Source organism: Symphalangus syndactylus, chromosome 15 (assembly GCF_028878055.3).
Source record: "Symphalangus syndactylus isolate Jambi chromosome 15, NHGRI_mSymSyn1-v2.1_pri, whole genome shotgun sequence".
NCBI classification, from domain to species: Eukaryota; Metazoa; Chordata; class Mammalia; order Primates; family Hylobatidae; genus Symphalangus; species Symphalangus syndactylus.
The window spans coordinates 96,215,395-96,243,060 of NC_072437.2; the positions used below are offsets into that span (position 1 = coordinate 96,215,395).

The window sequence follows — 27,666 nt, forward strand, 5'->3', positions numbered from 1 at the left end:
TTTGCACCTTTCACTACATTGTGCAAGTTCTTCACAAGCTAAGGGAAGAGAGAACTGCAGGGACAAGTGTAGTCTATTGAGATCAAAACAGAAAGTGTTTATGAGGTTTAGTAACAAGGAGGTCATTGGAGACTTGGTCAGTTCCAGGAGGTGTGATGGGCAGAAGTCAAGGTATAAAGTCTTGAGGAGTAAATGTCAGGCAAGGAATTCAGAGAATTTTTTTCAGGGAGTTTGACCATAGAGAGAAGAAGAGAGATGGTAATGTACTAAAAGGGAAAGCGAGATGTTAAAATGTTTAAAAAGTTATTTTTTTTAAGACAAAAGAAACCTGTAGATGTTTGTATGCTGACAGAAAATCCAAAAATGGTGGTAGTGGTGGTGCCTAATTGATTTTTAATCTTTTGTGAATTTGGTAAGGTTGAATCAAAGTTTCTGAATATGAACTTTGGACCTCCAAAGCTGAGAAACTGAGCCTGCAAGCTGCTGATGTCACCAAAGCACAGTTACCTTAATGGGGACACATAAGGACGGCAAAATCTTTATCTTGTCTTTTACCTGTGAGCATAGCCACAGACTCACCGATTGGTGATTGCTTTGCTATAAAGTCTCTAAATTTGAGTGGTAACACTATAGCTCAACTGTTAATCTCACTTGTAGCTTAAATAGCTATGAGGTACCCTACTCCAACTGCAAAGATTTAAAACCATGAGAAATCACTGCTGGTGAGAAGACAAATTGGTGCAGGCCTTTAGGAAAATGATGACACACGTTTCCAGAGCAGTACACATTCTCATATCGTTTGTCCCAGTAATTCCATCTCTGAGAGCTTGGATACAGAAAAACAAAATCTAAGTCTGAAGATGTTTATTGCAGCATTGTTTATAAGGAAAAACCCAGAAACAATCTGAGTGTTCAAGAGTAAAGAAATGTCTAGACAAACAATAGAATACACACTTGATGGAAAACAGCATAGTGATTTAAAATACTATTCACAAAGAAAATGCAATTTTCACAACGTAATATACATATAATGTTAAATGCGCAAAGCAGAATAAAAATTCTACAATAGGAACACAACTATGTTAGCAAACCGAAAAAAGACTGAAAAGGTCTTCACCAGGAGTGATTGTTTGCCTAGTTGGTACTTGGGTAATGAAAAAGACACTAAACATGAAAGGATCTCTCTAGCTCTCTACTGATTAGCAATGGCTTACATTACATTGAACACTATTTTTTTTCTGTTCACTTTTTCATATCTTTCTCTGGCATTTTGGTAATGCTTAAATTACCCATAAAGAAATGCAGGTGTTTTGCTGAAAATGCATCAAATGAAACCTCTAGACAACATACCAAGAAAGCATCTTTAAAATATTTTTATTATGCTCAACATCATGTTTCTGTATAAAACAATACACATTTATTTGGAAAATACAGGAAAATTGTAAAATCACAGAACTGTGGTGAGGTAAAGTAAAATTTCGTTTAATTCTTCTACTCAGATGTAAGTATTGATACCTTACTGTGAAGGAAACTGATTTTTTTTTTTTTTTTTTTTTTTTTGAGACAGAGTTTCACTCTTGTCACCCAGGCTGGAGTGCAATGGCGCGATCTTGGCTCATTGCAACCTCTGCCTCCCGGGTTCAAGCGATTTTCCTGCCTCAGCCTCCCAAGTAGCTGGAATTACAGGCATTCACCATCATGCCCAGCTAATTTTTGTATTTTTAGTAGAGACGGGATTTCACCGTGTTGGCCAGGCTGGCCTGGAACTCCTGAGCTCAGGCGACCCACATGCCTTGGCCTCCCAAAATACTGGGATTACAGGTGTGAGCCACTGCGCCCGGCCAGGAAACGGATTTTGATGGGAGGGACTGGTATGTTTATCTTAAACAAATGCATATAATTCTGATATAAAACCCCAGTTTAACATTTTACCCTTCAAGAAAGCCAAATCATTCATAGACAGTGTGGTGTAGGTTTAAGGGCAATCAAGAGTTGTTGAGCTTGATCTATGTGAAGCTCATAGGGTGAGTTGTTGAGTTCGATCTATGTGGAATGGGGAGTGTAGGGGCTGGTGAGGGCTCTGTAGTGGACCTACCCTCATTAGTGGACCTACCCTAATTGAAAGCAACTTTTGCAACTGTTATTGTTGTTGAGGTTGTAGTCCACCAGCAGGTTGGAGACATAGGCAAAATATAACTAGATTTCAGCCACATGTTTGGACATGGTGCCAGAAGACTAGTTCATGCTGATTCCTGCATTTCTCCCTGTTATTTGAGGACAGGGTCCATCCTCTATTCAACTCTATATCTCCAGCAAAGCACTGAACATAGCAGATGCTCAATTAACATATGTTGAAGTAAACTAAAGGCTTGGGTTCAAATTCCTACCCTATCACGTATTAGCTAGGTGCTCCCATTCACTTCTTTGGCTTCAACCCCATCTTTGATCTAGAGACTTTCAAACCTCCATCATTGACATTGTCTCTCCAAAATGCCAGACCCAGCTAACTCCTTGACTCCTGGACTTTTCTAGCTTGATGTTCCATAAGTAGCTCAAAATCAGTATGTCCCCCTTGAACTCTCACTATCTCTCCTCAAACCCCTACTCTTCCTCCTGTGAACCCTAGCTTTGTTAATGGTGTCACCGTCTCTCTGGGTACCCAAGCAAGAAACTAAGTGTCTCTCTCTGCTCTTTTTCATTTATTTACTCATGAGATCCTTCCTGCTGACTCTAACTCAAAAATGTTGAAACCTCATCTCCATTCCCACAGCTGCTTTTGTTCAGACCCTCATCATATGTTATCTGGATTATTACATCAATCTCCTAACTAGTTTCTCTGCCTCCGATCTTCCTGTTTCAAAACATTTTCTACATGGTCATAACCAAAGGTTTCTGTCTGAACTTAGGCATAATTATATCACTTCCTTTCTTTAAAACCTCCCAAGGCTCCTCATTGCCTTAAGAATCCAAATTCCTAGACGACTCAGAGGGCCTGTCACAGTCTGGCTCCAACAGCCCTTTCTGGTCTCATCTCATATAAAACTCACCCCTCTTATCCCAAATAAGATGGTCTGCTCTAGCTGTTTAAAAATTTCCCCCCTCCCCCAGATGGAACCATAGCATCTCTCTTTGCATAGAATGGTACAGAATCTCCTCTCCCATCTTCTTATTGCTGCTGCTCCTTCCACTGGGAGCTTCCCCTCTCCATTGGAAGTCTAGCCATGTGTCACCTACTTTGAGCACCCTTCTTGGGGCAGAACCACTTCTTTCTCATAGTGCTTAGTCCATACATCTGTGGTAGCACTTATTGGATCCTTGTGTGTGTGTGTGTGACCTCAGAGCTTAAGATGGTCCCTGGTGCATAGTGATGACCCTGTCAATGTTTGGGACAAGAGTGAAGTTCTAAGTAGGGCACAATGGATTTAACTGCTGGCACCAAATCCCTCCCCTGTGAAAACAGCCCCAGCCTCTGAGTCCTGTCTACAGTCTCAGCCCACCCCAGACCCATTCTCTATGCAGGGACCCTCAAACCTCCCTTTGCAAGAAGGTCTGGATGCTTTTTTCACAGGTAGAGCATCCTTCCTGCGCCACAAAAGATTGAGTCAGTAGTGATCAATTCATGCTCAGTGAATTAGATTTGTTCAGAGAGGCCCAGAGATGGGGTAATGATCCCATGGGTAAAAGATCCATGTCTGGAGAAAGGATAGGTGTGCACCTAGAAGAAGAGAAGAGAGTGGGGCTCATTTATATTCTGAGATTTAAATGAGATATGGCAGGACTCTTCATCCCATCTGATTAAACCTACACAAGAGTTCATGTGGGGGCACACAAAGACTAACTAAGGATATTCTCTAAGTTCTACTCAACTTTTGGGATGTAGCTTAGAAACCTAAATCACAGTACTACAGAAAGCCTCAAAACTAGGCTAGATTCTCCTCCCATCCCATCCAGGCTTCTCCGCAGCAGAAACAGGTGTTTAATTAAATGGAATAATATAGTTCTCCTTTCATACCTCAGGAGATCAATGAGCCCATAGCTAGCACTCACATATTTATAGACTGAACAAATGAACATATTCTGGGGCTCAAGGAGATCACCACCTACTGGGAAGGCAGGGGAGGTGGGAGGATGCTAGGACCCCGCTATCCCCACTACACGGCACACTGCAGTCTAGGGTTCACCATGCAGTAGAAAGGAGAAGCAAAGCGATGAAACCCTCGTGGGATTCGTGAAGGCTTTATGGAAAAGTGATGTGATGATCAGTGGGATTTCTAGGGGGAAGGGATCCAGGGCCAGGAACCAGCTGAAGGAAAGGCTGAAAGGAGGGAAATGCAGGGTACGATCTGGATGGAGTTAAAATGGCAGAAAACTGAGGCTGAGTGAGAGGTCTGGTACTGAGGTGGGGATCGGAGTTCCAGCACTGGCCTTTGACAGCCTCTGGGTCCCAGGTGGAATGGGTGGGGCGAGAGCCCTTGCCTTCTTCTCCAATCAACATCAGGGGTGTGGTGTCTTAGGCAAGGGTGGGTGCTGTGCGCCCTGCCGCCCACCATAGGCAGGGCCTGGGAACCCGGAGAGGACTCTCCCCACCTCCAGCCTCCGGCAGTGTCCGCCAGGCAGGGCGGGGGCCAGCCCTGGTGTTGAGTAGCGGACCCCAGGGGGATGACTAAGCCTTGGCTGCGAGCAGACACGAGCCTGCCAAGTTATGAGACGATGATAACTCGGCCCCAAGCCTCTGGGGTCGTGGCCGTGGGCCGGCAGGGGCGAGGCGGGCGTCCGGAGGGCGGATAAAAGGGGCCGCGCTGCGCCGGGGCCGCTTTCTCCGTGCGGTGCCTGCAGGGCTCCTAGCGAGTGGCAGCTTGGGAGGGGCCCCCCGGGCGATCAGACTGGCACCTGAGCGGCCACCGCGTCCCGGCCAGGCGGGCAGACCGACCCCCTCGGCACCTCGCGCGCGACTGACGCAGGCAGGGCGCCCGGCCCCTCCTGGGGACCATCAGGTGCCGGCTGGGGGCTGTAGGGACCGGGCGGAAGCAGGCGGTGTGAGGACCGACGACGCGGGCATGGCGGGGGCGGCCTGCGAGCCGGTGGCCAGGCCGAGCCTGACCTCCATCTCGTCTGGGGAGCTGCGCAGCCTGTGGACCTGCGACTGCGAGCTGGCCCTGCTGCCGCTGGCGCAGCTGCTTCGCCTGCAGCCTGGTGCCTTCCAGCTGCGCGGCGACCAGCTCGTGGTGGCCGGACTCGGGGAGCCGGCGGCGGCGCGGGGGGGCTTCAACGTCTTCGGTGACGGCCTCGTGCGCCTCGACGGGCAGCTCTACCGCCTCAGCAGCTACATCAGGAGGTGGGTGGCCTCGCCGTGCGCCCTGGCCCGTCGCCTGGTACCCGCAGACGCCTCCACCCGGCTGCGGTCTCTGGGAGCCTGGGCTGTCCTCGCTGCCTGCAACACCGCGTGGCCCCTTGCTCCGTGCGCTTCTAGACTTTCCTTCTGCTTCTATCACCCGGAGCCTGCACGCTCGCCCTGGTTCTTCTGCCTCTTGCACTGACATTTTGCAGCTGCTGCTTGAAGCCGCCCAGAAGGGCATCAGGACTGCGCGCGAGGGGGAGGGCAGGGGCCCCCAGCCGGAGCTCATGACTGGCGGATGCTTCTCCCATTCTGGCTCCTTAACTAGGTCAGATGAGCTCAAATTGGGAGCACACCCTTTAGGGGCTGTCTGCAGCTCTGCAAGACTGACATCCTGGCTTTGGAGCATGGGTGGCGGTGAGGAGCAGGGGGCATGCACCATTCTGAGCACTGCCAGCCCTCTCCAGTGAGGAGACCGAATGGAGAAGCATGCAAAAGCTCAAAGTTTCCCATCTCTGGCCTCCTTTCGTGTTTCAAAAGTAAACAAACCTCAGCTGAGAAGGGAACAAAGGCCCTGGAAGTCCAGCCCGGGGCCATGTGGGCTGTGGAAGGCACAGATAAGTTCTGGGGAAATAAGTGAGAAACCTGAGGGTCTTAATGGGAAGGAGGCCCCCAGGATGCTTGACTGTTGTGGTCAAAGTGCCCCCAGGCTCTTCTTGGCAGACCAGCAGGATGTGGCCCAGCGATCTGAAGCAGGCTTTGGTGCCACGGGGAAAAGGAGGGCACTTCAGGCCTGATTCCACATGGCCTCAGGCCTCCAGAGGTCACTCTTGGCAAGGGCCTGGAGTGCAAAGCCCTATTATATTTGTGCTGACAGGGCCAAGTTCCTGAAGAGGCAAGCATGGTCTAGAGTTTGACTCAGAAATGAATAAGATAGCCAGCTTTTGAGACACAGCGCCTTTGCTACTGGGAAAGACAGCGTGCTGTGGCGCCCTGTGGGTAGGAGGGAGCCAAGAGAGGCAAGCAAACAAAATGAGATATTGAACGTGCAGTCTTCAAAACTCCTGGAGAAAAAATCTTGCTTTTCCAAAGATAATGAGGGCTTTGAATGCCTGAAGAACCATTCCCCAGCAAGAATTTCTCCCTTTCTTCGTGAAATGAAAATTCCAATTTCAAACCATAAGTGGAGGACTGTGGGAGGAACTGAGTCAGAAATCAGATGTGCACAGATTTAAAAAGAAGATACCCATTGTATTTGAGAACAGGGTATGAAAAATAAAAATGTCCAGAATGAACTAAAGCCATAAGTTAGGCTTTCGACAGAACCAGTTCTCCTAATTGTAGCAAACAGTGCTGCAGAATCTGAAATGATTTTGAAGTCTATCATCTAACTTTTGCTTTGAACACCTCCTACACAAAAGAAAATTAAACAGCAGTGATTCCCCTGACAGCTTTGAATCTAGAATAAACAGCTGGGCCACAATGACCAGGTAACACAGACCAGGGTGCAAATACAAACCAACAAATAATAGGCTATCGTCGTATAAGCAATACTGTGAGGGCTTTTGTACCTGGGAAATAGCAAGGAGCCTCCGAAAATAATTTAGGTGATGGAAGGAGCTATCTATTGTCCTCAGGCAGGGAAGGAGTCTTTTATAACCGAGTGTGCAGTCCTGAAGGATGGCCAGGAGGGAATCTGGTCTAAATGGAGACAGCCTTCCAGACAGAGGGGGAGGACTGGATTCTGGGCAGCAGTGAGAGGTTCTGCCCTCGTGAATCAGGAGGTGGGAGGCATGCCGAAGCCAGAACTCAGATATCTAAAGCTTTGCTCCTCTGAGCTGCCAAATTTGCCCAGTTGCTTTTGGTTTTAGAGATAGCATACAACCTCCCTCCCTCCCTTCCCTCCCTCCCCACTTCCCTCCCTCCCCACTTCCCTCCCTCCCCCCCCTCCCACCCTTCCTTCCTTCCTTCCTTCCTTCCTTCCTTCCTTCCTTCCTTCCTTCTTTTTGAAAAATAAGCTCTGGCCAGTTTTATTAAAGATTTGCATGATTTTCTTTCACCAGTCTGTTCTGGCATGCTTCCAAAGATCTCAGGGCTGGGTGCAGTGCCTCATGCCTGTAATCCCAGCACTTTGGGAGGCTGAGGTGGGCAGATTGCTTGAGTCCAGGACTTCGAGGTGGGCAACATAGTGAGACCTCCTCTCTACAAAAATTAGCTGGGCATAGTGACATGCACCTGTGGTCCCAGCTGCTCAGGAGGCTGAGGTGGGAGGTGGATGACTTGAATCTTGGAGGTGGAGCTCACAGTGAGCCAAGATGGTGCCACTGCACTCCAGCCTAGGCAACAGAGTGAGACCCTGTCTCAAAAAAAAAAAAAAAAATCTCAGAATCCCCTGGATCAGTGACACCAGGGTGCACTTCCTATGGTATTTTCCACATGCTGTGCCCAATTTAACGTTATTACTGCTGGAGTGGTAGATGGCAGTTTTGAGAGTGTGTGGCTTAGTTCTGTATTTCAGATTTCCTCGAGGCCAGGCAGTTGGTGGGGATGACCAGTTTCACTTTGCCTTGTGTATCATCTTCAGAGCCGGCTTGCCCAGCTTGTATTTTCCACCCTTCTTAATGGGTTTGGGCCTAGAGTGGATGGACTCCAGTGACTTTTCATCTTCTTTGTGGCCACCATATTCTGGCCTTGGATGTGGGATGGCCTCTAACCAAAAGCAGCCACCAAGATGGCCAGGGATCCCAAAAGGCAAAATGGTTCTTGATCATTTTGGACCATAGAACTTTTGAGAATTGTACGTAGATTCCCCAGAAATGCAGATATATACCCAATTTTTGCTGACCATCCAGGATGTTCATGAGATACTTGGACCCAGGTTAAGAATCCTTGCTCTATTAATTAATTAGTTCTTTTTAACTCAACAAGTATTTTTGGCATATGGGATAAGCCCCTGGTGTAATTAGAATTTCTTTCTAGGACCTCATAAGTATGTACTGTGGCTTTCATGAGGCCCTTTTCCAAGGAACCCCAAAAGGATAAGAGCCACCGACCCTGACTTTCAGGTTATTCAATCGCTAAGAGAGCAAGAGGATGATTTTAGCAGCCCTACTTAGGTTCATTTTCTAATACTTTAACATTTTTTCTAAGTACATACCTACTAAGTAAACTAAGGAAATCTAGCGTAGTGGGAAGGTTTAGTGATGACCACCAGCTCTAAAGCTCCTTCAAAAACCTACTTTAAAAATATTTGTCCTATTTTGTAGGATTTATGGCAAGATCTTTATTTTTATTTTTTTCTTTCAAGAGCAGGATTTTCGCCCATGTTGTAAACACAATGTGCTCAGGACACGAGATGTGGGTAATGGTCATTCAGGGAGCCATTCATTCAATACTTAAAAGTCAAAATTACCATTAACTATGACACACACACACACACACACATACACCTTTTTTCTTATAAAGCAGCCTCTTGGTGAAGTATAATGGCAAATGTTTGGCAAAGAAGACCTGGAGTCCCTTCTTTTTGGTGCTCCCCTAGCATGAAAGAGGCTGCTTGGGGAATAAAAATAAATACAATAGTAATGGTGGCTATTAACATTTACTCAAATGGTGCAAAATATTTCACAGCTATTATCTCATAAAAGTTTACAAAGTTCGCCTTACTGCTGTTTCTCCTTTTTACAGATGTAAGCATTAGGACTCAGAGCTTAAGTAATTTACCTAGGTAAGATGCTGATAATGGGAGAACCAGTAGAGCCAGGAGAAACTATGCTTTCAGCAAATTACTTCAAACCTGAAATAATCTTGCTTTCTCACTCATTTTCTGAATCTACAAATAAATAACTGGAATTATGTCAGCTAGTGCACATCTTGTACAATCATCCTACAAAAGGAAGTAAGTGCAGTGATTTTAAGAAAGCCACTAAAAGCAGAGCTGTGACCTGCTCCTGGATGGGTGACAGTCACACCTACTCAGGGCGGAGAATGCAGGTGAGGTGAAGCGGCACTTATGGGGGTAAAATAAGGACAGTCGGGCTGGAACACACTTGGAAGTTTACTGGGGGAAGCCTCACCTCCATCCCGCAGTGGGAAGTGCTGGGCTCTGTCTGCCAGCCCAGGCCTAGTTCTCAGAAGAGATTCCAACTTGAGGATGGGAGGTTGGAAGATGTGGTCTTAGATGTAGCAACCTGCTTAGGACAGCAGCCCCTTAGCAGGACACATAGTGATGTTGGTGGAATAATAACCATGCATTGAGCTGTGAGATTTTTAGGAGAGTCAGTCTAGAGGAAGGGCTCTGCTCTTTACTAGCTGAATGACCTTGGGAAATTTACTTACTGTCCATGGGACTCCATTTCCTCAACTATAAAGTGGGAATAGTAATAATACCATTAAGCAGCACCAGGAGCCAAGAGCTTTACACACATTATTTAATCTCTTAGCCACTCATGGGGTACCTTTTTTTAGCCAGATTCTACAGGTTAGGAAAATGAATGTCTGCAAGGTTTAAAACACTAGCTGAGGTCACAGAGACAGAAATCACACTCAGATCTGATGAGTCTATAGCAACGTGCCACCTGGCCTTCTTTCCTGCCTGTCTTCTTCAGAGCCAGGCTCTGGACTTGCAGCCACACTTGGGTCTCCTTTCCACTCTCAGCTCCCCTGGTCCTTGCCACCTACCTGCCTGCCTGCCTGCGTGCAGCCACCCCATATTCCCCATGGATGGGCTAGGCTGTGACTCTTCCTGGGGTGTCCCCTGCCCCTGCTCTTGTCCAACCCTTGTGGGCTGTTTGGCTTGACAGGACAATCTCTCTCCTACTACCCATCTCACCCCAATACATGGCTCTAACCTCAGGCCCCTCCTGATTTGCTCCCTTTGGCTTAACTAACTAGGAGAGAACCCAGTGGAGCCTGGACACATGAATACAGAGAACTATGCATTTCTCTGGCATTAGTATGTTTGAATGATTTACCGGTTTGCAAGCCTATGAATAGCAGGGACCATGTCTTAGACCAGTGCTTCTCAAACTTTAAATAAGCATGCAAGTCTCCTGGAGACCTTGTTAAAACACAGATTCTGATTGATTCTTGGGGGAGCCCCGGATTCATCATGCCAGGTGATTCCAGGTCTATTAGTCCAAGGATCACACTTTGAGCAAGAAGGTTATACATTCATCATTTCATACCAAAATGGTGTATTTTCTCATCTGTCTCCCTAAGAGGCTGTATGCTCCTTAGAAGCAACGCTGTTTCCTTTCTCATCTCTGTGTCCCCAGTGCCCAGCGCACAGTAGGTACTCAGTAATCATTCCTCGCATGCATAAATGAATGAATCATTCTCTGCCCCATCAGAGTTTCACACACACTGTGTCAATAATTCCTTAAGGAATGAATGTATGAACATGTGTACCCTTGAATAATGTCTGTATGAGCCACACACATTAGAGTGAGAAGTGTAAAAGTTTTGCTTTATTTCAGTAGAACTAGGGCAGAAGGCAGAGGGAAGAAGGAAAAAGAGATTAGGGCGAGACTCTGTGTAAGGCGATCAAGCTAACACTGGAAAGTCATGGTAGGGGCAGCCTGCTTCCCCCAAGAGTAAAATGGCTCTGTAAGCTTTTGCTTAGTGTCACAGCAAAGAATTATGATGGTGGCAAGCAGTTCCTGGGCCTCCTACACGGACTATTGCAGTGTGTGTTCCTCTTTTTCTCTGCTCAACTGTCCATATTTTTTTTAATGAACACACACACACACGAACTCCACCCGTTGATGGAGGCCATGGAGGATTTGAATTCCTATTTGTCACTGAGCAGAAATTGTTAGAGCCAAGGGAAATTCGGGGAAGCTTTGAAAGGTGGGTATCTTAGAGGTGGGCCATCTTTCAGTGGCTCCTGATTTGCTAGAAGCAAAACACAATGCTCTTTTTTGGTCCTCTTTTCAGATGTTGTTGTCATTAAGCTGCTCCATTTAGCCTCCTAAACTGAAAAAATGAGGAAAGAAATTGGAACAAGGACGGAACAACTCTTGCTCATTTATCAGATGCTGATATTTTCCTCATTTCCTGGGAACTCAAATGAACACAGCCCTGGTTGGGAGTCAGAAGTTTACAGAACTTCATCCTATGGGTTTGCCAAGTTGGCCAGGATTAGAGATACTCATGATGTTTATCAAGCATCTACTATGGGTTCAAATTCATATGTTTACATTGCATGTACTGCATTTGCTCATCATGAGGGGAAAAATACTGTTATGCCCTTTCCACAGATGAGTGAACAGGTGCAGACAGGTTAAAGAAGTCCCTCAAGGTCACAGTGAGTTGTGGCTCTGGAATTGAGTTCACATAGCCAGCAAATCAGGACATGAATTAGATCTTATTTTGAAATACTATGTTTCCCATTACATTGTCCTGCTGGGGTTTTTTTGTTTGGTTGGTTGCTTTGGGTTGTTTGTTTGTTTGTTTGTTGAGATAGGGTCTTGCTCTGTTGCCCAGGCTGGAGTGCAGTGGTGCAGTCATAGCTCATTGCAGCCTGGAATTCCTGGACTCCAGCAATCCTCTCGCCTCAGCCTCCTGAGTTGCTAGGAGTATAGGCATGCACCACCACACCTGGCTAATTTAAAAAATTTGTTGTAGAGACAAGGTTTTCCTAGGCTGGTCTGGAACTGCGTTGCCCAGGCTGGTCTATAACTCACTGCCTCAAGCAGTCCTCCTGTGTTGACCTCCCAAAGTGCTGGGATTACAGATGTGAGCCACCACGCCCAGCCTTGTCCTGCCTTTTAATCTTTGGATTGAAGCCAGGCTTAGAAACTTTCATCCCAGAAGCATTTTGGGGCCAGGGTAAAGCAATGAAGAAATGAGAGTTTAAAGAAACTGTCTATCTTAAAGTGTTTGCTTTTCATTCCTAATGATAATAATTTCAGCAACTATGATAAATATTCAATATGTAGAAGCAATGTTTGCATTAGTAATTCTGAAATATCTATGATTAAAGGCCGGGTGTGATGGCTCACACCTATAATCCCAGCACTTTGGGAGGCTGAGGCAGGCAGATCATTTGAGGTGAGGAGTTCGAGACCAGCCTGGCCAATGTGGTGAAACCCTCTCTCTACTAAAAATACAAAAATTAGCTGGGCATGGTGGTGCACGCCTGTAATCCCAGCTACTTTGGAGGCTGAGGCAGGAAAATTGCTTGAACACGGGAGACAGAGGTTGCAGGGAGCCAAGGCTGTGCAAGTGCACTCCAGCCTGGATGAAAGAGTGAGACTCCATCTCAAAAAAACAAACACACAAACAGAGAAGATCAAATAACTAGTCCCTAATATAATCTAGTAAGGATAGTCTTAAACTAAAACCAGTGATTACATGTCAGAAACTTAAATATCTGTGTACCTTAACAACTAAATTCTCCGATCTTACTGTATTTTAGTGAATGCTCACATTTATTTATTTCAATGGAATTTCAAGGTGTTTAACAATTGGACCATAAATGGGAGGCTAGGGATGGAGGAATTAATGAGGTATTTCTTATCTGTGGCCTGGCTAGAGATTGGGAGCTTATTAAGTAGGGATCTTGCCACAGTCTCTTGTCTGTAAGTTCTGGCATCAGAGGTCTTCTATAAGCAGTGTTTTCACACATCTGTGGTACAGTGATAACTGGCATGCACTGTGATGAGGTTTACAGCCTGTTAAGGAGCTGAAATTCAAGTACCCCTGAATCATCAAAGGCAGATTAAATTATGTTGCATGTAGTTTTATTATCCAAGGTGTTTTATGTAGCTCATGTGTAGGTCATACATTACACTCAATGTGTGGCTATCCAGCAGACTTCCTTCTGTGACCATGCCAAATATCTGCTCTTTGAGCCCAGTAGCATTCGAAAAAGCCTTCCACCAAATTCCAGGGAAAACTGATTATTCTCTGAACCAGAGATCATTTGTAAGTTGAGATTTTTATTTGTGGGATCACTGACCCATCAGATGTCAATCAATTTTGTATGCAGAGGGAAATACTGCACTGGCATTTGTGTCATCAGAAAAGGCATCAAAACTGCAGATTTTCTGGGTGCATTGTACACAAATGCCACGTGCTTTCCATTAAGAATGACAATCAGACTCCAGATATTAAGAGAATAGAAGAATCACCATGAGGAATATAGTAAAGAAGCTGAAATGACCATGACTGAACTCCATGTAAACAGGGTGGTAGGAGAATAAGAAACCTGCCTCGAATGGGTCACAGGTGGAGCCTACCCCCTGCCTGCATCACCCATCTATTTTTTTATGTTTCTGTCAACCAGACTTGCTCTTTTCTTCCTCTGTTGCTACAGGGGTTTTCTTTCTCTTTTCTCCCTCTGTATCCTCACCCCCAGTGTAACCACAGACTTCACCTTCTCTTCACCCGCTTCCCAAGCCACTCTTGCCTGCCTGCCTAATGATAATTTCAGCAACTATGATAAATATTCAACATGTAGAAGCAATATTTGCATTAGTAATTCTGAAATATCTATGACATTTGTGCCGGGTGTTTGGCAGCTGAATAGATGGATGGCAAGAGGGATGCGTGAGCACAGGGGCACCCTGCACTGCCTCCTTCCACTGCCCCCTTTCTAGCCTCTGAGCCCCTCCAGCATAATAAGGCAATGAGACACATGTAAATGCTCGCCTGGTGCCCGGCTCATCAGTGGGACTCAATGAAGTTGCTGCGTGAATGAATGAATGAGCCCAGCAAATGGTGGTTTTCTTTTTCCTGCCTTCTCCTTTGCTTTCTTTCTCTAGTAACTTTTGGCAGTTGGTCAACTGGGTCAACGAAGGGCAGGAAAATTCTCTCCCAGCTGACGTGCAACACCAGCACCACTTCCCTCAGTCTCCTGAGGTTCCCCCCATCTCACCTCCTTTCTCCTGTTCTGCCCAGGTGAGGGTGAGGGCAGGAGAGGGGTGAAGGAAGAACCATACCAAAGCCCCGTGTGGGTCTGCATTCTCTTACCTGGCCGTCCATTCCCTTGTAACACCCCAGCGCCCCACCCCAGTGCCCCTCCTCCATTCCCATCGTCCTCTCCTCTACTCCTGCCATCCTCACCCACTCTGTGAGCATCAACATCCGCACCCACCTTTTTCTTCTCTGGAACGCTGCAGCCCCATGTTCCCCTCCCCACCCCAGGAACAGCTCCCAAAGCAGCCACCACTACAGATGCGGTGGGAGGTGGAGACTGCTTTAAAAGCTCGGTGAAATAGAAGGCAGGAAACATTTTAGAGGCTCCATCAGGGGTCAGGTTTTAAACGCTCTCAAAATCAGGTCTGACAATCCCAGCAGAAAGATAATGACATAGATTTCTAAGAAACCACGCTGGGAGACAGCCGAGCGGAAGCCGTGTTTTCCTGCCTCAGGGTAGATATTCTCTCGCACGCTCTTGACACATGCCCCGGTCACTGTCTTGCGTGCTGGCCCCTCCGAGGGGTGGTGGGAGGTGGACGCAGGGGAGGGATGCCGAGAGTACTGTGGCCGCCACTCCCTGCAGCGGCTGTTTTCTCGCCAAGGCTGTGATTTTCATGTCAGGCACTGGAAGGACAACCAGCCAGAAAGAATTGCTTGGAGCTGTCTCTGCTGATGACTAGATATAAGAAACAAACATGCTGTGGTGTAGCAAAAGGCAGCCCGCGCACTCAGCTCAGCCAGCCACTCGCTCCGTGCAGATGCTCGCAGCTGTGTCAATGGGGAACCAGCTCCGTGTTTCAGAGAGACTGCGGCAGGCGCATCCTTCAGCCCGCTGGGGGCCATTCAGCCTGCCTACATCCACATGGCATCTGAGCTTGGGTTTAGTTAGAAAATTAACTAGCTTCTTCAAGTAAGCTAATCTGCACTTGGACCTTTTTATCAACGATGCGGACAGAGACGTAGCTAGGCTGCTTGGAAGATGTGAAGGGCAGGGAAGAAAGCTAACATGCTGGATGACACAGTCAGGATTCAGGAAGATCTTCCTAAATGAGAATAATGAATGAAAACCAAAAAGGTTAAATTTAACAAGGATGTCGTGAAAAGTCCAACATCAGTTGTTTTAGTTTTTTAATTACACAAGCTCAGCATAGGGGAGATGTGAATTAGTGATAGTTCATATGAATATGGGTTGATTCTGTAATCTATGGAGGGGGCTGGTTTATCTTGGGATTAGCGGGGAAGTGGGGAGAAGGAAAGGAAAATTCCAGACCCACAAGTCAAACAGGATGACTCCACTGGAGAAAATTCAGCTAATTCTACTTATTATGTAGAATTCATTATCAATTCAGAGGGACTTAGAGCTCTTATAGCTTCAAATGAACGCTTTTAGCCCAAATGACAGATGATACTGATGATCATCTGGTAAAGTCTGAGAGCCAAGCGTTGATGCCAGGACACCAGCAGGACCATGGCTGCCTGTGGACTGCACGCTGATCCTTCGGCCAATCAGCCATGACCAGAAAGATTCATTTACATGGTGACCTCTATAAGGATGCATTTCAAGGAACTTCCCTCCAAGGTCTGGGGCTGTGGCAGATACCTGTCCAGTACATCCTCTTCCTAACTTAGATGAAAGGGTATGTTACATTTGCAATGATCTCTGATTTTTCATAGGTATGTGGAACTGACCACCTACTGTGATTATAAAGACTACAGGGAAACTATATTGAGCAAACCAATGTTGTTCTTTATTAATGTACAGACCAAAAAAGACACTTCAAAAGGTAAGTATCTATATTAGTCCATTCTCACACTGCTATAAAGAAATACCTAAAACTGGCTAATTTATAAAGAAAAGAGGTTTCATTGGATCACGGTTCTGTGTGCTGTTCAGGCTTCTGCTTCTGGGGAGGCCTCAGGAAACTTACAATCATGGTGGAAGGTGAAGGGAAAGCAAGCACGTCTTACGTGGAGCAGGAGGAAGAGAGCGGAAGGGAAGGTGCTACACACTCTTAAACAACCAGATCTAGCAAGAACTCACCCACTATCATGAGAACAGCAAGGGGAAAATTCACCCCCATGATCCAGTCATCTCTCACCAGGCCCCTCCTCCAACATTGGGAATTACAGTTTGACATGAGATTTGGGCAGGGACACAAATCCAAACCGTATCTAAATAGTTTTGGTTTGGTCCTTGCTGGGACCAAACTGGGCTGGGGTGTGGACTGATGAGCAGGGCAGAAATCAGCTTGTGACAAGGTAGACAGCAAGGAGCCTGGTGTGTGAGGCCACCTGAAGCACAGCACAGGCCTGCAGAACAAACCCCTCAATGATCCTAGGGCAGAAGCCACCTGTCTGGGAGCTTCTTTTCTACTTCCTGCCTAGGCAGGAAGTGATCTGACATTCTGAGACTTTGGAGGTTGCAGAAATGACTAGAGTGATGAGGAGGATATATAACATGCTCTACCACATATCAAACACCTACTATGTCTCAGAAGTGCTCTAATGTAATGGATCACCACAACAACTTTGTAGGGCTTATCAATTGAGGACATTATGAACATGAACATCATTACTATCAATAATTATTCTGGGATGAAGGTATAAACTGACCCGGGCAAACTAGGATGTGTAATTATCCCACTTAGGAGGTGCTTACACTATTCCCATTTTATAGATGAGGAAACTAAGAAAATAAATAGCCGTTGTGGATGCTTTTCTGTTTCATGCCATGATGTTGGAATGTCATGTTTAGACACATCTCTTTATTGTTTCTTCCAAGAAATCAGATTCGCTGGTAACAACTATATTAAACCAAATTTCGGTATGAAAATGTCTCCATTTTGCCTTCCTCCTCCTGCTCAGAATGATATGTGGGGGAAGTCATGGGCATAACGTTCTGTAATAGAAGTAGAATTTCTTAAACTTGCTTCTAACTAACATTCTTAAAATGAGTCCAAGGAAATAAGAAATGATCCATGAATTTCAAATAGATTTCCCCAAACATTCACTCTCATTCAGATTTGTGGAGCTCTCGCTGCTCATTTGACAATAAAAAGTCACGATGCTCTTTCTGCAGGAGAGGCCAGGAATAGAATGCCCAGTAACAAGAAGTGCTCATTAGAACATCTGAAGCCCACGTGTTCTTTGGCTCGATTATAACCAGAAAGCCAGATAGTTCTTTAGGAATGTAATTCACAGCTGTATCAAGTACACCTCCTGCATCGATCACTCAGGAGGAATCTAAAAAAAGAGTAAGAGCCCTCTTCATTTTAACATTTTAATGAAAGTATAGGTAGTGGTACAAGGAGGAATTTGTAGGTAGCCTACAGAATGTATGAAGTTGTCGAACAACTATTATAGAAGGATGCACGTGTCTGAGGCATGCTATAATGTGATGAATCTCCACAACAGAAATCCAGAAACCCACTACTAGTTAACTGTGATAAAAGCCATAAAGTGAAGAGGCTCTATGACACAAAGCTTAAGATGGTCAATTTTAAATTGCAAAATTATGATTAAGGCAATATGTCTAGTCTTGCTGTTATTCTAAACTGCACTTTTGTGCAAATCGGAAAAAGCCACCATTTCCTCAAGATGATTACTAATGCTTCCCACAAGTTTGTCATAATATAAAAATAATGTCTGTAAATGTGAATGACAGCCTCTGGAGTTAGGCAGTGTACAACCTGCCCCATCCGCACAACCGTGGAGTGTGGTGGCCATGAGTATATAATGAGCCCAGAGGTGTTAGTTTGGTTTACGTGAGATTTAATTGAAAGTATCAAGGACTTTGCTTGCTTTGTTTATGTATTGTCTTAAAGAGGATATAAGGCAGCTTATATCTAAAGTGCCCAAAAAATAATTCTGGAGAAAGAAAAACATGGGTAAGAAAAACAAGATGAATAAGGTTAGTTTAAAATGCCTTCCTCGAGGACGTGAACACTTGCTGTTGGTGGACCGAAGGTTTGTCTCTGAGATATCTCAAAGTCAGTGTAAAACACTGAGTTCTAAAAATCACACAGTGGCTGGTCCCTGGCTGTTAAATGGAAGAGAACACAGGTATCTATGTGTCTCCTTAGACCAAGGACTGAGTAATTAAGGCCATGGAGCTTGATGCTGGGGACTGGAAAAGTTAAGAGGTTGCTGGTTAATACCATTTTATATTTCCTAATGAGTAAACAACCTTCTTTTGGCTCAAATCATGCAGAATTGGACATGAGGGGTTACCAAACCAATCAATCAACAACAAAAAAATCTGTCTGCCAGGACAGACACGTGGTATTATTTAAACAATGAGAGGGAGATGTTTTCCCACTTGGGATTGTGTTAGAGGTAGCGGCAGGGAGAAGAATCAACCTCTGGTTGCCTTGGTCCATAGACCCCTAGACTAGCCATTTGTCAGAAGCATGTCTGGTCCCTGGAGAAGCTGGGGAGAGCTGGGCACGGGGTGGGGGTAGGGGTGGAGGTGGAAAGCATGGAGCAGCCCTGTTTCCTGACCTTTGCAGATTTTCTTTTGCAAATAAGAAAGTTTCTGTAAGAGCCAAGTTGTGATCTGAATACCCAGCAAGTCATGGTGGCTTATGCCTATAATCCCAGCACTTTGGGAGGCCATGCCTGGCAGATTGCGCAAGTTCAGGAGTTCAAGACCACTCTGGGCAACATGATGAAATCCTGTCTCTGCAAAAAAATACAAAAATTAGCCAGGCATGGTGGCAAATGCCTGTGGTCCCAGCAACTTGGAAGGCTGAGGCAGGAGGATCACTTGAGTCCAGGAGGTTGAGGCTGCAGTGAGCCTTGATTACACCACTGTACTCCAGCCTGGGTGACAGAAACTCTGTCTTAAAAAAAAAAAAAAAAAGAAGAAGAAGAAGAAATCCAGCACGGCAGGAACATGAAAACCGGCTATCTCGATCTTCCACTTTCCTTCCCCACACTGGATACATGCTGTGGAGGCACAGTTCTCATCTGTGATAATTATAGAGTGGAATTTTTGATTTCTGAGACTCCAGTTACAAACTGCAGCCTTGTGGGAGCTGATTGTCTAGCCTGCCTTTACAGCAGCCCAGAACCTCCTTCAAATCTGCAAAATTCTCAGAAACACTTCTAGAAATCTGGCGAGGCTTTGTAGTAAGGTTGTGAGGGAGCAGAGAGGAAGGTTATAAATGAATAAAATCTCCAAAGGAGGTGGGAACCACTGCTATAGCAAATTATAAGAAGCATGCTTATGGCACATGGACACACTTGTTTCTGAATTCTGCTTGCTAATTTCTAGAAAGGACGTACGCATTTCTTGTAAACACAAGGCACCCCAAGATAAGAAGACAGATAGAGCAAGGGATGGACATGGTCATCTCCTCAGTGATTGGAGAAAGTTACCGGCTTCAGGTAAGCCTAGCCTGTCTGAACCCAGGGCTGTCAACCACATGGAAGGAGCTTGTGCATTTCATGCAGGAACTGAGGCCCTATTGCCCTGGCTTAGGCCAAGAGAATGGCCTTTAGAAAACAAAGCGCATTCAGACACTTTATTCTCGAAGGTGGCATTATTGCTACCAATCAAATGAGTTTAGTTCTTAGCAACCTATTAGACATGGGTAAGAATAAATGTAATTTTGGCCAAGCAGTTCAGAATTTTTAGATGGAATATGATGCAAATGCAAAGTTTTGTTAGAAAAAAATAAAGACAACAAAAAATATCTGTGAGAGTGAATGGGAAATAAGAGGTGTGATGTTTTGGATATTTGGGCAGTTGTTAGTTCTACAATGTCAACAGGATACTTAATGTCCGGGAAGTCAATGCAATGTTCCTCTCTCTTTCAGTTTGATTTTCAAGAGGCAGTGAAGAATTTCTTCTCCCCAGAAAATGAAGTGGTTAATGGAGAAAATTTAAGCTTTGCATATGAATTCAAAGCTGACGCATTATTTGATTTCTTCTATTGGTTTGGGCTCAGTAATTCCGTTGTAAAAGTAAATGGAAAAGTTCTGAATTTGTCAAGTACAAGTCCAGAAAAGAAGGAGACGATTAAGTTATTTCTGGAAAAAATGAGTGAGCCTTTAATCCGAAGGAGCAGTTTCTCTGACCGAAAGTTCAGTGTAACTTCCAGAGGTATGTTAAAAATTCCCAAGGACATGTGGACGGTAGTTAAATAAAAGGGTAGAATAAAATAATGGAAGAGAGTCAATTGATTCAAAAGGCAAGACCTATTAGCAAAAGGGAAATAGATCACAAAATTCAGAAAGTAAGAAGTGGGACATGTTTATTACCAAAAACAAATGTAGTGACTTTTCCTTTTGGGCCCCTTTAAGTTTTCTGACATCAGGATTATATTATGCAGTATACCCCAAAATGACTTTAAAGATTATTGTTAATTTAAATGAGCATTAATGATCATTTAAGTATTATTGGCAATCATTTAAATATTAGGAAAGAACGCTGCCTTCCAAATGTTCATATTCTGTATAACAGAATGTGAACAAAAATAATCAGTTGGGAGGAGTCTCTATATGGTCAAGATATCAATCTTTTTTTTTTTTTTTTTTGAAACAGAGTTTCACTCTTGTTGCCCAGGCTGGAGTTCAGTGGTGTGATCTCGGCTCACTGCGACCTCAGCCTTCTGAGTTCAAGCGATTCTCCTGTGTCAGCCTCCCGAGTAGCTGGAATTCCAGGCGCCCATCACCACGCCTGGCTAACTTTTGTATTTTTTTTTTTTTTTGAGACGGAGTCTCGCTCTGTCACCCAGGCTGGAGTGCAGTGGCGCAATCTTGGCTCACTGCAAGCTCCGCCTCCTGGGTTCACACCATTCTCCTGCCTCAGCCTCTCCGAGTAGCTGGGACTACAGGCGCCCGCCACCATGCCCGGCTAATTTTTTGTATTTTTAGTAGAGACGGGGTTTCACCGTGGTCTCGATCTCCTGACCTCGTGATCCGCCCGCCTCGGCCTCCCAAAGTGCTGGGATTACAAGCGTGAGCCACCGCGCCCGGCCAACTTTTGTATTTTTAGTAGAAACGGGGTTTCACCATGTTGGCCAGGCTGGTCTGGAACTCCTGACCTTGTGATCTGCCCGCCTCAGCCTCCCAAAGTGCTGGGATTACAGGTGTGAGCCACCAGGCCCAGCCAAGATATCAGTCTTTACAGTATTTGGAAGGGTTCTCCAGATTTGGACAGAACACAAAAGAATAACTCTTGAGAAGGTTTCATTTAACACACTCTTGATGACATGTGGCAGGTTCTTGGTATTGACACCCGTGTGGCTGCAGGTGGCATGAATCATGGCTTGTCTGGATGTGTCTTCTGCAGAGCCCATTCTCTCTGTCTTTTGCTAGTCTGGACTGGAGAGCAACTTCCCTGAGTCAGGACTCTTGCTGCTAATTGCAGAAAACCAGCAGTCTCTGTGAAGTTGTGGTGTTCTCAGAGTTCAACTGTAAAATATAGAGTCCTCATTAATTGTATTTACAGCCTGTGTTTTTTGCTTTTTTGTGTGTGTTTTTCATTTTTTGAGATGGAGTCTCGCTCTGTCACTCAGGCTGGAGTGCAGTGGTGCCATCTCGGCTCACTGCAACCTCCTCCTCCTGGGAACAAGCGATTCTCGTGTCTCAGCCTCCCAAGTAGCTGGGACTACAGGTGCGTGCCACCATACCCAGCTAATTGTTGTGTTTTTAGTAGAGACGGGTTTTCACTCTGTTAGCCAGGCTGGTCTCAAACTCCTGCCCTCAAGTGATCCAACTGCCTCAGCCTCCCAAAGTGCTGGAATTACAGGTGTGAGCCACTACGCCTGGCCACAGCCTGTGTTTCTTTCTTCAAATGTTTACAACAAAAATGCTTGCTACTAGCTGTTTCTTATCCTAGATGTGGTCTCTCTCTTTCTCTCTTCCTCTCTCCTTCCCTCCTTCCTCCTCTCTCTCTCCATTTCTTTCTCTTTCTCTCTGTGTGTTTTTCTCTCCTGCTCTTTCTCCAGCTCTGTCTTCATTTCAGTCTCCATCTCTTCCATCTCCATTTCTGTCTCTGTCTGTTTCTCTCTCTTTCCCTCTCTTTCTCTGTCTCTCTGTCTTTCTATTCATCTCTTCCCGTGTCGTTTCAGCTTTCTCTGCCTGGGAGTTACTCACAAAGATGCTTTTGTGCTCTGCTCTGTTGCAGTCATGTGGAGGATTATACTCTGATCCTTTTGGAGGGGATGATTAACTGGCCCCCTTGCTGCAGTGCCATATGTGCCTGGGCCTTTCTCTGACACCCCTGAGTTCACCTATCAGCCCCAGCAGCCTGGGCAGGATTTTCCGGTTTCACCATGGCTCACCCTCTGTCCTGTGGGCTGCCCAGAGTGTCCATCCCATCTTTGGGACACTGAGGAACATTTGAAGTTAGGCAGTGCTTCCTTGAAAGTTTACTCTAAGCCGGCTCCGGGGCCACTTCAACTTCAGAGGAGTGTGGCAGGGTCCTTCCTGGAAGCTGTCATCATGCACTGCAGGACAGCACAGCCAAGATGCACCTCCTGCTTGTCACGCAGTCCAAACCTGGCACCCACGACAGGCAGAGCACAGGGCCACTAGGGTGCTAACCTGGCCCCATCCTCTGCAAAAACTGGCCTCTGTCTTCAGTAACTATTCCCAAAATAGAAGCCTTTTGCCCTCAAGTGTGAAAGAGTATATTAAGCTCATTGCAAGTTCACTCTAGCCCGCAAAAAAGCAAGGGACAATCTTGTCCCACTAATAAAAAAAAAGCAACACATTTCTGTTTAGCCTTTTGAATTTTTCTGAGGAAGCCAGGATTCTCTATTAATTATTGAAATAGTTATGTTGCATGAATTTGAAAGGCACTGTTGGTTTTTTTTCTTTCAGTGAGGGTAATAATGCATGCTTTGTTTACTGTTTTTTAGGTTCAATAGATGACGTTTTTAACTGCAATCTGTCACCCAGATCATCTCTGACAGAGCCTCTTTTGGCAGAATTACCATTTCCAAGTGTTCTGGAATCTGAAGAAACACCCAACCAATTTATCTGATTGGACTGAACATTCTAGCAGTTGCTCCCACACTCCAGGCCTGTGCTAGACTATAGGCTGGGGGAAGGGTAGGAGGTGGGAGGCAGATACTTCCACCTGCGTGTCAATCTCCGGCTCCTCCATGGCTTCTATGGAGGACTCCTCTCTTCTGCTTCTGTGAATGTGATGCCCTGGCAGGCCCAGGGCAGCTGATTCCCCTAAAGGTTATGATTACCAGGATGGAAAGGCCTTGGTCCCATGGCATCGGGTGGGGCTGGGGGATATTCTCCACTTTGAACACTTCTCCAAAGAGGCAGAAGGGCCACAGAGTTCTGCCACCCTGAACATTTTTCTCAGTTTCCTGGGAGTTTTCCTGGCAGCCTTTGTGGGAGTGGTCTGACTGGCTGTTGACCCAGCATGCTTCATAAATCAGGGTTTGGCCCTCTGCTTGGAGCATCCGACCCCTTGATCTCAAACCTATCGAGCAATGGGTTAAGAGTTCTATTCTCTTGCCAACCTGGCTGGGCAAAAGTCTGTGTCATCATCTTTCACTGGAAGGCAAATATGTTTTTCATCCTGCCGTATGACACCTATAAGAAACGTTCATGGTGAGGTTCACTGGAGAGTAGCTAGGATGCTAGGACAGTAACCCTGCCACACACTGCCTGAAATTGGAACTCCCTTGGCCTCCCTCTTAACTAAGTGACCCATGTAGAAGGAAGCCAGGAGATATGCTACCGAACAATGACAGGGGAAGGGTATTGGACACGGCAGTGTCCTCCTTATTGAAAACACATTATGTCAGTTGGGAATTTTAAATAAGCTTTTAGCAATCCTAACACTAAAAGCAAAATAGAAGAAAGCTATACCATTACCATAATACATTTTTCATCTCATGGCTACAATGGAATTCTTGAAAAGGAAAAAAAAAATCCTATCTACATATAAAAACCTGCATGAATGAATCACTACATATGCTTATAATGGGGAAGAGTTATGGGTCCTGAGTGTAATTTTTTATCCTCTCTTACAAAGTTTCTGTATTATGCGTTTTGATAACACTACTGATGATCCTTCCACTTATATTTGAAATGTTATGTACCACATTTGCACAATTAACACTTTTCTTAGCATTCAACCTAGAATTGATTAAATTTGTGACTGAGGCTTCATGTGAGCTTTCCATTGTGGTTTGTGGGTGGTGTATTTGCCTTGTAACTTACTGAATTACAATAAGAATTGTGGGTTTTCATAGCCACTTTCTCAAGAAGAGCCTTTTGAAGAACAAAGCTATGAAGTATTTGAAGAAAGGAAATAAAATTTGATACTGATCTTTCAGAAAAAAGAAGGGGAATGCTACTTAATAACAGAAGATGTTAAACATCTATTATTACACTCAGTAAAAAATGAAGAGTATTAACAATAAACTAAGTTTTACACCAGTGCAAACAAACTTTAGGTGGATATCAAATATGAAATGCTTCCCAAAGGAAACAGAAACTCTATTCACAAATCTGACAAAGAAGATTTTTTTTTTAAGTAGCAGAATTGAGAAAAATCATCAGTATCACCCCAGGAATGGACTAAAGATCTGGAAGGGTTCTTTCACCATTAAAACTTCTTTTCAGTCAACTCTGAATCAAATGCATTCACCCATTCCATATTTACTCAGCAAAGTTTTATTGATTGCCTGTAAGAAATATACACTGTGCTAGTGTATTTTATTAGTAAATACCACAAAGAAGTTATATTGGGCAATCTTTAAAATTGATGAAAAGCCTAGGAACAGATCTTCCTGGGTAAAAGAGGCCTCACACTGAGTATAAATGTGGCCCAATGCTGATATTTTAATAGTTTAAGATCAATACAATCTGTAGGACAACAATGACCTAAGCAAGTAATTCATTCATTAATTTGTTTCATCTTCATTCATTCAACACACATGCTTAAGTGCCTACTAGGTGCCATAGGCACATACCAGGTAGATGCTGGCATACAAAGGTGCCTAAACATGGCCTTTGCCTTCAAGGAGCTTCCACTCTTGTGAAAGAAGACCCTTGTATAAGCTAATAAGACTAAAACAAGTGCTCTGAGAGAAATTCAAAAAGGAAAACATCTAAGATGCTTGTAATCCAGTTCTGGAGATAGAAACCAATGACATGTAATGTAAAATTTAGTTTTTATTTAATTTTGTTTTATTTTTGAGACAGAGTTTCACTTTTGTTGCCCAGGCTGGAGTGCAGTGGCATGATCTCGGCTCACTGCAACCTCCGCCTCCTGGGTTCAAGCGATTCTCCTGCCTCAGCCTCCTAAGAAGCTGGGATTACAGGCGTGTACCACTATGCCCAGCTAGTTTTTGTATTTTTAGTAGAAACGGAGTTTCACTATATTGGCCAGGCTGGTCACAAACTCCTGACCTCAGGTGATTCACCCGCCTCGGCCTCCCAAAGTGCTGGAATTACAGGCATGAGCCACCATGCCTGGCAAAATTTAGTTTTAAAACAAATATTTAAGGATTGATTGATCCAAGTGATTGATTTACCCAAACTCTCAGTGACCTTGGAGGCTAGTCACTTATTCCAAAAAGAATGCAAGTCCAGAAATGATTTACAGAATGAGGGAGGTTTTTTTTGTTTTTTGTTTTTTTTTGCCTGATGGTAGTAGCCTGATTTTTGGCTAAAAGATAACATTGCTCAACTTGATCGCCTACCTTAATTATCAGCTTGAATCCCGTTTTGCTGTTTCAAATATCCAATCTATCCTGAAAAAGCAAAGTTATGCCCCCACTGAAGAAATTCAAAAGAATGCGTGTCAGTTTTCAAAGGGAGTTTCTAAAGAATTTCAAAAATGCTTCAAGTGATAGCAACAGTAATATGGTTTGGCTATGTCCCCGCCAAAATCTCATCTTGAATTGTAGTTCCAGTAATCCCCACGTATCATGGGAGGGACCAGGTGGAGATGACTGAATCATGAGGGTGGTTCCCTCATCCTGTTCTCCTGATTGTGAGTCAGTTCTCACCAGATCTGATGGTTTTATAAGGGGCTTCCCCATTCACTGGGCACTCATTCTCTCTCCTGCTGCCCTGTGGAAGAGGTGCTTTTCTGCATGATTGTAAGTTTCCTGAGGCCTCCCCAGCCATGCAGAACTGAGTCAATTAAACCTCTTTTCTTTATAAATTACCCAGTCTCGGGTATTTCTTCATAGCAGTGTGAGAACAAACTAATATAAGCAGCATTCAAATAATTACTTTGAAAAAGAGAACATTCATTTGGATGGATAAGTGCTGGTATAGCAGATTTAAAATGACTGTTCACTTTTGCTGTTTGCTACTTGCAAAAACCTGAGAGAAGAACTAACAATGGAAGGCATTGATAATTACCCAATGGCCACCACAGCCTGTGTGTTTCTTAAGTGTTCGGAGAAGAGGCTGGGTGTGGTGACTCACACCTATAATCCCAAAACTTTGGTAGGCTGAGGTGGGTGGATTGAGCCCAGAAGTTTGAGACCAGCCTGGGCAAAATGGTGAAACTCCATCTCTACAAAAAATACAAAAAAAAAAAAAAAATAGTTTAGAGAAGAATTAGGGAGAGAAGGGCTGGCTGAAGAGGGAGGTCACATGTAAAAGGGATTGATGAGGTTTTGATAGAATCAATAGTCTAAACTTGCTGTTATGGTTTTATTTAGATGAAATGTAAGTAAATTTGGTAAGTAGCAAGTTAGAAGCAGAGCTTAGAATTTACCCCATTAAATTAGACTACCCTAATAGAAAGTAACTATATAATTTTTTTCTGGAATTTCCAATAAGAGGACCGAAATCATGGATTACTTACCTACAACCCCTCTTAGTGGCAACTATGACCTAGATGACTCAACAGGCTCTGAGTCTGTGATGGCTAATTCTACGTGTCAACTTGACTGGGCCACAGTGCCCAGATCTTTGGCCAACAGTCATTCTGAATATTTCTGTGAAGGTGTTTTTGGATGGGGTTTAGATCATGGACTTTGAATAAAGCAGATTGCCCTCTCTGATGTGGGTGGGCCTCGTGTAATCAGTCGAAGGATGAACTAGAACAACACATTGGCTTCCCCCAGCAAGAGTGAATTCTGCCAACAGTCAGCCTTCAGACTCAAGTGGCAACATCAACTCTTCCCTGTGTCTCCAGCCTGCTGCCCTATCCCACAGATTTTGGACTTGTCACAATTGTATGAGACAATTCCTTAAAATAAATCTCTGTTTTATTTTTTAAATAATCATGCTCGAATCAAAGCACTGCATACTGCATAGTAATATAAAGTCTTTTGTCCAAATATAAGAGCGAAGGCAGAGAAGCTTCACTTCGTTATCTTTGTATCCAAAGTAATTGGCAAGGTGGCAGATTGTCTGTGACCTCTTCTGGGCTTTTGGCAGTGGCCACCTGTCAATTCTTTTAC

General features: G+C 44.7%; 1 protein-coding gene across 1 annotated transcript; it reads left to right on the forward strand.

Annotated features, from left to right (window-relative positions):
• Positions 1-4,812: 4,812 nt before the first annotated feature.
• Positions 4,813-24,406, forward strand: MEDAG (mesenteric estrogen dependent adipogenesis). The gene is made up of 5 exons (XM_055244584.2): positions 4,813-5,335; positions 15,935-16,044; positions 19,536-19,648; positions 20,081-20,366; positions 23,131-24,406. The coding sequence occupies exons 1-5, from the start codon at positions 5,058-5,060 to the stop codon at positions 23,253-23,255; spliced, it is 912 nt and encodes a 303-aa protein (XP_055100559.2). The 5' UTR covers positions 4,813-5,057; the 3' UTR covers positions 23,256-24,406.
• Positions 24,407-27,666: the final 3,260 nt, after the last annotated feature.